Source organism: Carassius auratus, chromosome 30 (genome assembly GCF_003368295.1).
Source record: "Carassius auratus strain Wakin chromosome 30, ASM336829v1, whole genome shotgun sequence".
Lineage (NCBI taxonomy): Eukaryota > Metazoa > Chordata > Actinopteri > Cypriniformes > Cyprinidae > Carassius > Carassius auratus.
The window spans coordinates 27,888,745-27,905,009 of NC_039272.1; the positions used below are offsets into that span (position 1 = coordinate 27,888,745).

Consider the following 16,265-nt stretch of genomic DNA (forward strand, 5'->3'; position numbering starts at 1 on the left):
TCTCACCTCTGCAGAGGATTTATTTCCAAAGGCGCAGATGGTCCTTAGTCCCCGCTACATGCGTCAGGAGTTAAGTGTGCAATTTTCTTTTTCTGTTGTGCTAATAAGCTGCAACGTTCATTGGGGACGTGTGTTCAGTAAAAAAGAGCCCTTCAGAAAGGATTCATTAACATTCACAATTCTTTAGAACTGTCAAGACTATATTTACACAAGCTTTTGCTAGTAATGACAACACAAGAACCTGCTTTTAATTCTGTTTATTGAACAAAATATCTTACAATGTCTTGGATATACATATGTACAAATATTACATTCTGATAAAACTTCAATCTGTTCTCAGTCTTGATAACCATCATTCAATGCACTTGAACGTGTTAAGAAAATTTCAAATACACATCACCATCTCCAAAAATCTGAATATAGAAAGCACAACTAATAAGAATTTCACCTGGGAAGATGTACTTAAACATCAGCACAAGAAAACATATCTCTAAAAAAAAAAAAAAAAATATATATATATATATATATATATATATATGTGTGTGTGTGTGTGTGTGTGTGTGTGTGTGTGTGTGTGTGTGTGTGTGTGTGTGTGTGTGTGTGTGTGTAAAGAACCAACTATACAATTGTTGCAGTTTTAAAGCAGGTATGAAATATACCTGAAATGACCTCCCTCAAAAGGTTTTATAATGTGTTGTTCCATGCAAGAACGAGAAACCCTTTCAGACACAGAACAAATATATGAAACAGTGGCTCTGATCCTGGTGACTTCCTGTCATCAACAGTGCTCTCAGATAACATAGACATCTGTCTTCTCTCCCAGAAGCCAATACGTTTTCATTTTGCCTTTACCCTAAAAGAGAGTAACAGCACCTATCAATAGCATGCATCAATGGGCACTCAGACAGCTTGCTGGATGAACTAATCAACAATGAGTAATATGCTATTTCTTAATGAAAAGTCCAGCAAAGATGGACACGGGACAGTCCTCTACGGTGATTTAAGCATTATACGACCCAGACTGGTATAAAAGGCCATCATCAACACAATAAAGTTCAGATTTTACAAGACTTAGGTTGCATTGCATGTGGATATTTTGTCATTTGAAAATCTGAAATGGATGTAATAGATTATTTTCATTTTGCTGGAAAAATACAGCCTATTCAAAAAATCCTAAAAGATATACATCGTTTCTATTGAAAGAATATTGTGGAGCCAATCCTCAAGGATTCAAATAGAATAAATCAAAAATCTTCTAAAGAACTGAACAAAATCCTACTGGATAAACTAACATACTGCAGGATTTTAAATAATTATAATTTTATATTGCTTAATCTTTATCATAATAATGTTTTTTTCTGTGTTTTATTTTGGAGGAAAAAAAAATTCCATTCAGACTTTTTAGCAATTCGGTACCTTTAGAGAAATTTAATCATACAAAATAGCTCACACAAACAAACAAATATGTTTTATAAATAATTTATAAAAAATATGTATTTAATGAAATAGTTACGTAGTTAATCACTTCAGAAAGCAAGCATAACTGAAACTCCATACCTTCATTTCAACATCTCCTCGCAGCTGGAGATCGAAATAGCCAAACTCATCCAGAACATCTTTGGTTGCTGAAGACACATGTATCCTCAGAGCTGTGGAGGAAATGATAATCATAAATACATGAAAATTGCCATCATTTACTCAACCTCAAGTTTCTTCTGTACAACATAAAAGGACATATTTGAAGAATGTAAAAACTGCTCATTTCCATACAACAAAAACATACAGTGAGTGAATATTTGCAAGCATAATGAGATCTGAGGTGATATGTGGGAATGTTTTTAGAATGAATAATAGCTTAAATTACACCACACAAACTGCTGTATGATTTCTCTATTGAGGAGCATTGTTCCAAACCCTAGTGATCTGCCTCACTGTCTACTGTCCACATTGGCACCTGGGTCATTCTACGGAAATGTCAATTTTTCTGTCCCTACCCTTTACAGAAATATTACACTTGAAAAACACTTTAGGGTTACATTTTTTTTATATATTTTAAAATGTAACAATATATTATTTGAACATTTACACCTTCTTGAGCCATCAATGTGGTAATATAAAATTTTTATTGATTAATTAGAATTCCAAGCACCACAGAAGTGCTCGTCTCCACAGTAATAGTAGAGGGAAAATGCTTTATTTTGAGGTCAAAAACAAGTGTTTTCTTCCATTTAAAATACAATAATGTGTCCATAAATATCAAATATATGATGTAAATTACATAAAAAAACTAAATGCTAAATAAATATTATAAAATATATAATGAAAGTAGTGGTCCCCTGGAGTTGTGTCACTAGTGTTACCGTTAAACAAAAAAGCTCGTACTTTGTAATAAAAATCACACTGATTGCATCACTTGACTTCCTTCTTCCAATTTCCTCGAGATGTTTGAAGAGAAGCCCATGGTAAATCCACTGTCTCTTTTCAGTTATTAGAAATCTTCTCATTTATCTAATGATTTCATATGAAGCTTTTAGTTTAAGTCACTGGTATGACCTCCTTTATTGTTTGGGAATTGTAAAAACAAAAATAGAATACAAATGGATTTAACTACTAAATTTAGTTATTATACAATGATTGACAACATGTGGTTCGATACCTTGCAGCAGCTGTTTTGAAAATGCAGTTTTCATGATAATTGTCACTGGCGTTACTGTCACTGGGGTCACCTTCCTTCCTTATGGGTAACACCAGTGAAGATCAGTAACACCAGTGACTCCCTTTTATAGATAAAATTTGTTCAAAGCTATTCATTTAGTTATTTTGCATAAAATAGCACTAAATCACACTGTGAGATTCTAACTTTTCTTTGTCATTGTTAATCCTCTTTTGGTCAGGTATTTCTAAATTGAGTGTATGGCTAAACTGAGTGCAGGTGAGAAACTGCGACTATACAGAAAGTGTAGGGATGCTGATCCTGTTTTTGTTTTTTGTTTTTTTGGCAGAAATGGAAATAGAGCTATTTCTGTGACATTGACACAAAAAAAGAAAGAGAACAAGTGATTTGATTGAAAGGGAGAAGAGATATGAGCGAAAGGCATGGAGGGTCCATCAGCAAAGGTGAAGGCAAACAGTCAGAGCAGGAGCATTGACACCCCCATCATCACCAGATAGATCACCCAGTGTTTCAAGGTACAAACTGACCTGCTACAAATACAGAAATAAATGGTGAAACAGTTATGAAAGTGCATAGCATACAGTACCTCCACATACATACTCACTCACACACACACACACACACACACACACAGGACATTTGTTTTTGTGAAAAAGTGGGGACATCCTATAGGCATAATGGTTTTTATAATGTACAAACTGTATATTCTATGGCCCTACACCAACCCTACACCTAACCCTAACCCTCACAGGAAACTTTGTGCATTTTTACTTTCTCAAAAAAACTCATTCTGTATGATTTATAAGCATTTTGAAAAATGGGGACATGGGTTATGTCCTCATAAGTCACCCTCTCATAGAAATACGTGTGTCATACCCATGTCATTATACAGAGTTGTGTCCTGATATGTCACAAAAACAAGAGCACACTCTCTCTCTCTCACTCACTCACACTCTCTCTCTCTCTCTCTCTCACACACACACACACACTCTCTCTCTCTCTCTCTCTCTTTCTCACTCTCACACACACTCTCTCTCTCTCGCACACACACTCTCTCTCTCTCTCTCTCTCTCACACACACACACACACACACTCTCACTGAAAGAAGAGATCATCGGTTGGAAACAAAGATATGAAAAGGTGTAGAAACGTAACATACGACTGCAGCGTGCAAATCTTAACAGCCCAGAACACAACACAAAATTTCTTCAAGGTCAGTGAGTCAACACCCATGTCAGAAAAACCCTGAAATATCACTTCGCTGTTTTGGGAGCACTGAAACACATGCATCGCAACAGAGTGAAGTTTTTCTGACCAAGCCCCAGATATGATGTTAACTGGTACGGTGATGACCAGATCATATGCCTGATTCCAGAGCTCATGGCACTAAATAAGCGTTCAGTTCAGATTGAGCAACGGTTCTGGGAGTGCATTATGGGGCAGTTGGGCAAGTTAAAAAAAGCAAAAAGGCACCATGAAATGGAAAATGGGGACAGTTCAAAGTTTTCCCCTATTAGTCATTGTCTAAATTGCAATTGTCCAATTGTGACTATTTTATGTCATGGTATTGTACTTACTAGATATTGTACTTTGTTGTACATTTTAGTTGTTTTCTAATGAAGTTAAAATGTTAATTTAAAATGTCGTCTATGCTATTTTCCTCACTGATTTCAGTTCTTATGAAATGAGGCATTTGTATATGTATATGTATGTTACTGGTGATTTGTTGTCACTGATATTACTGTGGGTTTTTTTTTTCTTTCACATTAAATAAAAGCGGTCACATGTGACATGATCAGGGCTTGACATTAACTTTTTTGCTCACTAGCCAATGTGTTGTGTGTAAAGCTCCTTTTTAAATAAAAATCCTCACGAAAAATGCATGCCATGGTTCGGACAAAGTTGCTTTTATCTTCAAAATTTGAGGGGAACGTTCCCCTCGTCATAAAGAACAAATTTCAGTTTGTGTCATTTTTGTGCTTGGGTCCTAATAATGACTACTGGTTAGGTTGCAACCCTCTAGAGACACCTTGGCAATTGAAATCGCCATTGGCTAATAAATACTTCAGTTTACTCGCCAGACTGATTAATATATATGAAATATTTGTAAAATGGCACAGTTTTTTTAAATACACTTTTAACATCAGTAAGTCATGCTTTATAATAAACAAGAATTATATAATAAACAAGAATTATTTAATATAACTTAAGAAGTACTTAGAAGTAAATTTGATAACCATGTTTGAATTTTAACTTGAGAGGTGGTTGTTTTTTTCTGTCATTCAATGTTTCCTACAAAAAAAGAAATTGGGGAAAAAACTAACAAAAATACTGATAGGATAATAATGATAAGAATTCTAATAATAAGAACTATAAAACACACTAAGGATTACTAAGCATTAATGAGCTGCTGGATTCATGAATATTAATCAGGTTTTGTGTGTTCCCTTGAACTGATTTGCTGAAATCAAAACAGGGATGATAATAGGTGAGTGCCATGAACACCATACACTACCGGAAAACCAGGCTGTTCTTAAAAGCTGAGGACTTCCATAGGAACACTGTTATTTTGACAGGAAAATGCAACAAAGAATATTGATTAAATTTAGCGAGTCAATTCACTCACTCACTGACTCACTCACTCACCCTGGACATGATCATTTTAAATTCATTGAATTCTGCTACACTTAAGAATTAAGCTTTAAAGGATCATATCGTTGCTTGTTTTTAGCTGTTTTTCAAATTTTAAATTTTCATTGTTATAGCAAATAAATGGTTGCACAATTGAAAGATCATTCAGTCACACTTTTAACAAACCTGATTAAAATAAATAAAACATAATCTCCTTATTAGTTAGATTATCATTAATTTTCTGTACCTCTTGACTGCATTTGCTGAAAAACTTTTTTTAATAATATTTCATAAACACCTTTAATATTGCTAAAGAAGTAAGGTAACACTAGTGACAAAAAAAGATGTATGCGGTCTTTAAGTATATGCACACAAAAAAATAAAAAAATCATTAAGCTCATTTATAGTCAAAGGGTAATCTAATAATGTGGCCTTAAGTTTAAATGTTAGAAAAAGAAATACATTTTAAGACATCTTGCCATAACAAAAGTGGACGTTTCTGTAGAATGACCAAACTACCTTCTATAGCATCTTCCTAACCAACATGTGACACCGAAGACCAGAGCTGGACTGTATAAATAAATGCAGCCATTGGGGAACGGCACTAAATAACTGCCGTTTCTTTCATCTCTGCATTCCATGAATACAATTAATCTCTGTTGACAGACATGACATCATCTACATGCCAGGAACACCCAAATGATGTCTTAACCGTTTAAAATGATTCAGTTCGATTTGGTGAACTGGTTCAAAAAGATCTGGTTACATCGAATGATTTGTTTGCGAACCGGATATAACAAACTGCTTTGTTTTGAACTCTGACACAACAGACACGGAAGAGAAGACAATGCTGAATAAAGTCGTAGTTTTTGCTATTTATGCACCAAAATGTATTTTTGATGCTTCAAAAAATTCTATCTGACCCTCTGATGTCACATGGACTACTTTAAATATGTTTTTCTTACCTTTCTGGACATGGACAGTATACCGTTCACACAGTTTCAATGGAGGGACTGAGAGCTCTCAGATTAAATCTAAAATATCTTAAACTGTGTTCCGAAGATAAACGGAGGTCTCAAGAGTTTGGAACGACATGAGGGTGAGTTATTAATGACATAATTCTTGATTTTTGGGTGAACTATCCCTTTAAGCTCACCAAAGCTACATTTATTTGAACAGTATTACTGTAAAATATAATTTAAAATTAAAACAACTGTCTTCTATTACAATGTATTTTAAAGTGCAAACTTTGATGGCAAAGCAGAATTATTACCAGCAATTACTTCAGTCTTTAGTGTCACATTATCCCTCAGAATATGCTGATGTACAAGAAACATTTCTTATTATAATCAATGTCGCTTGATATTTTTCAGGATTCAATGATAAACAGAAAGTTCAACAGTACTTTTTTTTTAATAAAAATGTAAAAGTCTTTACTGACACTTTTAAATCTATTTAATGCATCCTTGCTGAACAAAAGTATGAATTTCCTTAAAAATAAAAACAAAAAAACAATAGTATTTAAATATGTCAAAATAACAAAACAAGGATTTGTCTCATGCTGCACTGTCAAAGATTAGAGTTTGGAGAAAAAAAATCTGCATTCTAAACAAAGATCAAAAACATATTTCTGACACAAACCGTCCCCTGTAGACTCCATGCGGGATGCCGTGTTGACAGTATCTCCAAATAAACAGTAACGGGGCATCTTAAGTCCCACTACACCAGCACAGACAGGGCCTGCTCAACACACACACATGCAACAGAGAGGGAGATCAGGAATCCAGAAACTGCTTATACACAATCTTAATGCTTCCTGACAGAAACAAAATACTAAACAAGGTTCAACTGAACAAAAGCAACAGGCTGCAATGAGATCACATATTGCATATGACATAAGCACTTCTTCAGATCATCTCAACTTCATATCTGCTTATATGTAACAGATGAAAAGCCTTACATACAAATACTGTTTTTTTTACGGCTACTCAGAAACAAAGAGACAAACTTCACAGCAACCTCTGACCATTTCTTCAGGGTTAATGTACATATATTCACATGCATTTGTTAAATGTAATAACAGTAATTGCTTAGCCTTAAATTGCCATGATTTTCTCAACACTAATAAATAAACTTATAAATAAACTTTAAAGACTTAAAATGAATGAATATCATTCATACAATCTGTGAAACCGTAATAATACCTGTGTGGATTCCTATTCGCAGCCGTAGCTGATCGTTGGGTATATGTCTGATTTTGAATGTTTTAACCTGTTCCAGCAAAGCCAATGACATGCTGGCTATCTCACGTGCATGTAGCTTCCCGTTTCTTACAGGCAGACCTGAGACCACCATGTATGCATCACCGATTGTCTCCACCTGCAAAAATTAAAGACATTTTTGCACAATTATAAGTCTTCAAAAATGCTGATGAATGTTATGATGAAAGATGAAGAATTACTAATTATAATACAAATATTTATGAAAAGAATACTATGATTGCATTGCCTATTTAAGACACTCACCTTATATACATCAAAATTGTCAATGATGGCATCAAAGCATGTGTACAGATCATTCAACAGTGTCACCACCTGAATAGAGTAACAGAAAAGTATTTAACACAAAATTACAAATTAACAAAAATTGAAAAACTGAAACATCAAGAATATAAGTGTAACGAATCCTGTCCATGCACTTCCGTTCACTCAATCTAGAGATCACCCGCTCATTACTATGGACTCTTGCACCACACTAACTGTTGTGCTACTTTTCCCAATATCCATTGCACTGATTACAACAACAGCTGTAACCAATCAAACACACTCTACATAAGCCATGGACTTCCTCTTTCTCAATGTAAAGTATTAAGTGATCGTTCATCTTTAAGTGATTTTATGGAATTTGCTGCGGAACCTTTCGTGGTAGCGGTACCTGTTTCTAAGCTCCCAGAGGCCATAGTGTCCACTGCACTCTCTTCAGAGGTGGCAGAACAGGCTGCAGAATCTCCGAAGATGGCGGTACTTGTCTTAGTTCCTTGCGCAGTGGTGGCGCCTAGTGATGATCTCCATAAACTATTAGTTCTGGCTGAGGAGGCCAATAATAAACTCATGTCATGGACTATGAACTATTGTCCTGTCCTGAACTGGCCACGGAGGCCATCTATGAACTCTCATCCTGCTCTGATGCTGTCAAAGGGTGTACTCACTCTAGACATTTTGAGCGCCTGAGCACATTTGACTCACAAAGCCTGGTTTTTTTGACTAACTTGAACTCTCTGTGCCACACTCGGGCGCTGTCATCTAGCCAGCCCTGACCCGGTTGGAATAGGTGGACCAGGGCACAGTTCGGTTGGGCTCGGGAATGGTAAGCATTCAGTGTGAGCTCTAACCATGCCGGAGCATGGAACAGACACTATTCTGTGTGCACTACTGTCATGATTATGATCGCAAACATATTCTATTACTACTACTACACTTTTTACGTCTGTAATCTCTCTACCTGTCCTGTCATGGCTAGGGACGCCGTCTGTGAACTCCTTGCTCTGAACTGGCCATGGAGGCTAATTATGAACTATTTTCATAACAGTGTGCGAGGCATACAACTGTTTTCCTCACCTGGCTGAGGAGGCTGCCTCTGAACTCTCAGCCTTGTCTGTCACCCCCGAGGATGTTACCTGTGAACTTCCTGACTCTCCTGTTGCAGCTACAAGGGCCGTTCAGGAACTTTCATCCATGTCTGTTATTGCCATAGAAACCTTGAATGAACTTTCTGTAAGCCCTGTTAACTTTGTTGTTGCCAAAGAGACCATTAGTGAACTCTCGGTCTGTTCAATTTCAGTCAATGAGTTTGATTTTGAACTATCTGTCTGTCCTGTATTAACAAATGAGTCTTGCTGTGAATTGTCTGCCAGTTCAATTTCACTCGATTAAATGTCTATCAGTTCAGTGGCCAAGAGTCTATCTAGAATCAACTCAGGAAACTGTTTCTGAATTATCTGTCAATCTCGTTTCCCTCAATGAGCCTTAGCCAATTCCAGTTCCATTAATACTCTGTCTGTCTTGTGTGTCTCAGTGTTCCATAGGTCCCTGTCCCTGCGGTCGTCTTCTCCTCTGTAAGCTAAGCCGTGGTGGTCTTCTGTCCTGCCCTGATGGTCTTCCACTCTGTTTGCTCTGCAGTGCTCTGCACTGGTTCTCTGCTCTGCCCTAGTTACTTGCTCCACCCTGGCTTCCTGCTTCGCCAGTTTTGCCTGGTTGCCGTGCTCTGCCAGCTCTGACTCAGTCCCCGGCCTCTCTACGTCCACGACCTAGCCCTCAATCCCTCCCCTGTTCTGCCTTTGCTCCACAGCCCTACTGGAATATATGGAGATAGGAGCATCTGGAAGCCGCTACTTGGTGGGGGGCCATGTCACAAATCCTGTCCATGCACTTTCATTCGCTCACTACCAGAGATCACCCACTCATTACTATAGACTCTTGCACCACACTGTTGCACTTCACCCCAGACTAGATTTCCCTTCATCCATTGCACTGATTACACCAACAGCTGTAACCAATCACACACACTCTATATAAGCCATGGACTTCTCACTTCTCACTGCAGAGAAGTGTTTGCAATATCACTGTCTTCATGCAGCTACACTATCCTGTTCATTAGCCATTGTTTATTTTCCAAGTACTATTCTCTGTCTAGTTTTGCCTTGCCTGTTTTCCAGTCCTTTGATTAAGTATGCATCTTTATTAAAGGGATAGTTCAGCCAAAAAAAGAAAATTCTGTCTAAATTCTTCATTTCTAAGCCTTGATGGTGTAAAGATCCTTGTTGTCAATGGGAGGGTCAGAGAGCTCACAGAATGCATCAAAAATATCTTAATTTGTGTTCTGAAGATGAACGAAGGTTTGGAACGACATGAGGATGAGTAATTAAGTACATAATTTTCATCTTTGGGTGAACTTATGCCTGTAAGGCATTTCCACCATTTACTTTTATTACAGCTGTCAACTTTGTTTCACAGAACTTATGAATAGTACAGGGGAATGTTGTGCCATCTGCCAATTGTTTCAAAGGTGATTTTTTTTGTGTGCATGTATTTGTATTTAAACCAATGAACTATAGAAAAGGAAGTGCAGAAAAGTTGCATCCTCCTTTAAATTATGAGATATTCAAGAAAATAAACTTGACAATTACAGCACTAACCCCCAATCTGTAATTAAAATCCAAATGTATTGGTTTGACTATTCAGATAAGGCTTATTCTTATTCCAGAAGCATTTTTTATTTTTTCTCCACCTTTTTAGGTATGATGAGAACCTGACAGCAATAGTCCCCCCCCCCCCACACACACCCACACCGTTTGAATTCAAACAGAATGTATAATAAAAGTATATTGTGTCTGCAGCTCTGCGATGTCTCATGACGGTTAAGATAGAAATGACTGCTGTGATGTGTTTCTGCTTGAACTCCCAAAGGTTCCCTCAAATTAAAATACTTTCTCCCCATAGCCCCATTCTCTCCCCCCATTCCATCCCTGGATGTACGCCCAGAAAGAGGCCTTACAGAGACATATCTGCATTCATAGATCAGAAAATATGATAAATTAACCATGGAGGCATTATGAAACTTCATTATGAAGTTGTCATGCTATAATCCTAATCACTGAAACATTGCTGGATTTTATATTTATATATTTGAACAGCTGTTGAACTGCATTGTGCTCCAAACACCATGATGGTTCGGTTAAGTTGTGTACATTTGGTCTAATTTCAGAGTTACTTTCCAAACTCAGTTGGTCTGAGTTCAGAGTTCATTCTAAAAAAAAATCTGCAACAATAGCCTCAAATGTCTCATAATTAAAAAGAGCACACAACTTCTTCAACTGTTAAATGGGAATGTTTTAGGCCTTAATCTCTCACACTGATTTCAGATTCCATGTTTAAGGCAAAGGTAAGCATATTTCGAGATGTATTGTATGGGACATTAAGGTAATTACCCATAGTTAAATTATGGGAAATTACAAATGCCTTTTCATTTGCAAATTAAATCAAAATCTCCTATTTGCAAAACATTATAGATGTCTGGTACAAAATGTATTAATATACGATCATCAACACAGAATATATCACCACCTTGGAGAAAATTTTCAAAATGCAATCGTCGTGTCAAAATACATGGGAATGAGAGAAAAGGAAAAGGAACCTTTCTCTGGCTCAGGCCAAACAAGAATGCTGCAGTCTGTATCTCTGACATTATGAAGTTTAGATATGTTGCGCTCAGAAATGTTCACGCAATCATGCTGCACACACTATAAGTTCCGTGCCCTGGCACGGTTAACGCTCACATACACTGATCTATAACTGAACCGTGCTCTGGCACTGGCACGAAGTTTCAGTTTCACTTTTCAAAATTGTTTAGGCTTGCTGTTTATAATAAATGTGTTTATAATGAATGTCACTATAATATATATTTTGTTTTATACTATATTTTTATTTTTTGAGCAAAGGGAAATACAATTAAAATGTTATTATATTAAATATAATATAATATAATATAATATAATATAATATAATATAATATAATATAATATAATATAATATAATATAATATAATATAATATAATATAATATAATATAATTAAAAAAATCAGTGAAGCTTAAAAAGAATATCAACAAAAGACCATCAAATGTTAAGTGTTACATGGGAGATTCTGGGAGTCAATTCATGGTTCTTCCCTGTAAGTTATTGAATTAATTGTTATTTTTCCACTTCCAAAAATTTTACATTTAACAGTATTTTACTGTTAACTTACATCAAATGTAAGGTCGGCTCTATTAGTTATTCACCGTATATTGTACGAAACATAATGTAAACAATTTTTTTACTGACTTCTACCATTAAAACCACAATAATTTTTACAGTGTGTAATATAATATAATATATACATTTTTATTAGTTTAGCATTAAAGATGCTTTGAAAATCAAGGTTTCAAAAAGTAATCAGAAAGTTTTGGGATCATTAAAAAATGTGTATGCAGACCTGTAATGGTGTACTCTCAGCAGACATTGACGTGAAGCCTACTATGTCACTGAAATAGATGGTGACACTGTCAAAGGCTTCGGCCTGTACAGTCTCCCCACGCTTGAGCTGCTCCGCCACTGAACTGTGAGAAGAATTAGATTATGATGTGAACCATGAAATCGTTTTCCATACACGAGTCCAAACACAATAGCAGACATGCAGCAGCAAACTATCAGTTATTTTAACAATTCATAGATAATATCAGAAAATAATCTAATTTGATAAATCAATATTCGATAAATCCTCATCTAAAAACTAAACAAATGTATATACAAAATCAAAATTGAAAATGATTTACAGCATACCGAATTATGCGAGTTTTATAAAGCAGCCTTTTCTTAATAATACCAGAGATCAGTTTTGAGATCAATTAGTATGATCATTTATTTAAAGAATGAATGATCTTGGTTACTTCCTAGCTATTCCCTTAGAGAGTTTATTAATCTATAATTAGCCTTGCTTCATCTTAACCTGATCTTCACAGTTCTCACCACTAATTGTCTGAAAAACAGACTTTACTCAAAGAACAGTCCGACAATTTTAGATGAGACAAAAAAATATGTTAGAAGTTGCGTCACATGCAAGTTATCTAATATTAAGAGAACTCTTGAACTAAACGCTATCTCTTCCTCAATCTACAATTAAAAGTTTGGAAACTGAATAGTAAATATTTCCCAACACATCTCTTACTGTGGAAGGATTTGATAAAGAAGATTTTCAGCTTTCCGTTTCTCCTCGAGGTAGGCTTGTGTTCGCTCCTCAACCAGGTTCTCCAGGTTATTGGCATATTGTTCCATTCTGGACAGCAGGTTATTGAGAATACTGGTGCTGCCTTCTCTGTTGAGAAGAAAAAAAAACAAAAAACATTAAGACACCTGCTTCCACACATGATGTGTAATTACAGCAGAGATGTACATGATTATAATGACAGCAGACGAATTACAGTAGAAGATTGCATTTATGTAAAATCACTGTTAACCCATTAATAATTTTAACAAAATGAACTGGAGAGATTGCAGCATATTGCTGGTTAGGAGAAAAGCATGAAAATAGTTCTGAAAACAGGAACATGTACTCAGTTCTGGAGTTAAGAACTACAACGTAATGTATAGTGTAATTACAGCAGATATACATGATTATAATTACAGCACATGGATTACAGTAGAAGATTGCATTTACGTGAAATCACTGGTAACCCGTTAATAATTTAACAAGATGTACTAGAGAGATTGCAGCATATGACTGGTTATGAGAAAAGCATGAAAATAGATTTGAAAACAGAAAGCAGGAACATGTACTCAGTTCTGCAGTTAGATCTATAATGCAGTGTTATTCATAAGAAGTATAGCATAGTTGCATCCTATGAGATGGTAAAAGGCAGCACTTACGATGAAATGGGGTCGATTTGGGTTGAATCATGTGCTGCTGGTGTGTGGTTTGCTGAATCATATTGTTCAATTTAGAGGTCAGTGCTCACTCCTACAAGAAGAACACTCATACAGACCTGCAGGGCTGCATTTATCTAATGAGCCACACTTCTCAGTACTTAATTTTTGAAGTATAAACTTAGACAATAAAAAATTAGGAAGAAATGTATATATTAAAGGGGTCATATGATGCAATTTCAAGTTTTCCTTTCTCTTTGGAGTGTTGCAAGCTGTTCGTGATTTGATAAGGTCCCTAAAGTTGCAAAGACTAAAGTCTCAAACCCAAAGAGATATTATTTATAAAGGTTAAGACTGGTCCACGCCCTCCTAAAATGCCTTGTTCCATGTCTATGTCACGATGTGGGAAGATTTGCATAACGTTGCCCAAATGTTCATGCAAAGAAAGAAGGGGTAACTTTGCTGCCACACTGTGTGTTTCGTTGTGAAAGCGAAAATACTTTGTTTGGCCTTCCAAAAGAGGACACGACTAGAAATCAGTGGTTAAGTTGTATTTATAATACTGTTCCAGAATAGTTCAAACCAAATATTCAGATGTGTGCAGCCCATATTATGGAGGACTGTTTGCTGATCCTGGGAGAGAAGACTACAGTGCAGGCTGTTCTGACTCACAGACTAAGTACGTTTTCATATTTAAAGAATTTGCCACTGATTGTTCTAAAGCAAGTTTTTTAGCAGTGTAGAGTAGCATTTGTTGTTTGTCATATCTCTGATCACAAATGCAGACATGGTTTTATGTTAATGGGGCGCAATGCAACACTGTAAGTCATAATAATCCATAATTATGTCAGCACTGGATGCAACAAATTCTGCATTTGTAATGGGTTTTATTGTTTTTGTCTCGACGCTCCAGGACACGTCATCACAGGACATCAAAACATTTCCCTCACATGCTTGAGGTATTCAGCCAATCACAATGCACTGGATAGCTGGACAATAACAGCACACCTCGCTTTTCAGAATGATGTGTTTTGTAAAAATATAGCATTTCAGAAAGGCATGGCATGGAGGAGAAAGAATTATGTACAGTACGTGGAAAATAATGCTTTTTGAACCTTAAACCGCATAAAAACATTTAAAGGGATAGTTCACCAAAATAACAAAATTATGTAATTAATAACTTACCCTCATGTTGTTCCAAACCCGTAAGACCTCCGTTTATCTTTGGAACACAGTTTAAGATATTTTAGATTTAGTCCGAGAGCTCTCAGTCCCTCCATTGAAGCTGTGTGAACGGTATGCTGTCCATGTCCAGAAAGGTAAGAAAAACATCATCAAAGTAGTCCATGTGACATCAGAGGGTCAGATATAATTTTTTGAAGCAACGAAAATACATTTTGGTCAAAAAATAGCAAAATGCTTTATTGAGCATTGTCTTCCCTTCCGTGTCTGTTGTGAGAGAGAGTTCAAAACAAAGCAGTTTGTGATATCCGGATCGCAAACTAAACATTCAATGTAACCGGATCGTTTTGAACCAGTTCACCAAATCGAACTGAATCATTTCAAACGGTTCGCGTCTCCAATACGCATTAATCCACAAATTCCTTAAGCTGTTAACTTTTTTAATGTGGCTGACACTCCCTCTGAGTTCCAACAAACAAATATCCCAGAGTAATTCATGTACTTAAATAGTACACTGACTGAACTGCTGTGAAGAGAGAACTGAAGATGAACACCGAGCCAGATAACAAACAATAGATTGACTCGTTCATGAGTCAAGAACCAGTTGCATCGGTTTTCCGATCACCAGTACTTCTTTCGGATAGTTTGATTCAATAAACCAGTTGAAGAAAACGGTTCACCGGTTCTTTTGCGCTCGACGTAATGGCGTCATTGGTGATGACTGCTCTTGAGTCAAGCCTTTGGTTTACCCGTGCTCATAACACTAGCACAGAATCAGTTCAAAATCAATAACCAAAAGAATCAGTTCGGTTCAGACGCTCTGTTTGTCAGTCTGCTTCACGCTGAATCACACATGTGCAGTATCATCAGCTCCTCAGTTCTCGAATCGAATGCGTCTGACAAAAACGGTTCTCGACTCGTGAATGTCATTATCTGGCTTAGCTTCAGTTCTTTCTTCACAGCAGTTCAGTCAGTGTACTGTTTGAGTACATGAATTACTCCGGAATATTGGTTTTTTTGAACTCAGAGGGAGTGTCAGCCACATTAAAAAGTTAACAGCTTAAGTCATGGATTAATGCGTATTGGAGACGCGAACGGTTTAAAACAATTCAGTTCGATTTGGTGAACCGGTTCAAAAAGATCCTGTTACATTGAATGATTCGTTCGCGAACCGGATATCACAAACTGCTTTGTTTTGAACTCTCTCTCACAACAGACACGGAAGATAAGATAATGCTGAATAAAGTCGTAGTTTTTGCTATTTTTGGATCAAAATGTATTTTCGATGCTCCAAAAATTATAACTGACCCTATGATGTCAT

The 16,265-nt window shown here is 36.3% G+C and overlaps 1 protein-coding gene across 1 annotated transcript in view; it reads right to left on the reverse strand.

Moving 5' to 3' along the window:
* Nucleotides 1-543: 543 nt before the first annotated feature.
* Nucleotides 544-16,265, reverse strand: part of LOC113049852 (atrial natriuretic peptide receptor 2-like) — a 113,986-nt gene continuing 98,264 nt past the window's right edge. Inside the window, exons 16-22 of the mRNA XM_026212539.1 lie at nucleotides 13,068-13,214; nucleotides 12,336-12,459; nucleotides 7,831-7,899; nucleotides 7,510-7,684; nucleotides 6,947-7,045; nucleotides 1,558-1,649; nucleotides 544-853 (exon numbers count right to left, since the gene is read on the reverse strand). Coding sequence (XP_026068324.1) covers nucleotides 791-853; nucleotides 1,558-1,649; nucleotides 6,947-7,045; nucleotides 7,510-7,684; nucleotides 7,831-7,899; nucleotides 12,336-12,459; nucleotides 13,068-13,214 — 769 coding nt within the window. The 3' untranslated portion in view covers nucleotides 544-790. The remainder of the gene's footprint in view (nucleotides 854-1,557; nucleotides 1,650-6,946; nucleotides 7,046-7,509; nucleotides 7,685-7,830; nucleotides 7,900-12,335; nucleotides 12,460-13,067; nucleotides 13,215-16,265) is intronic.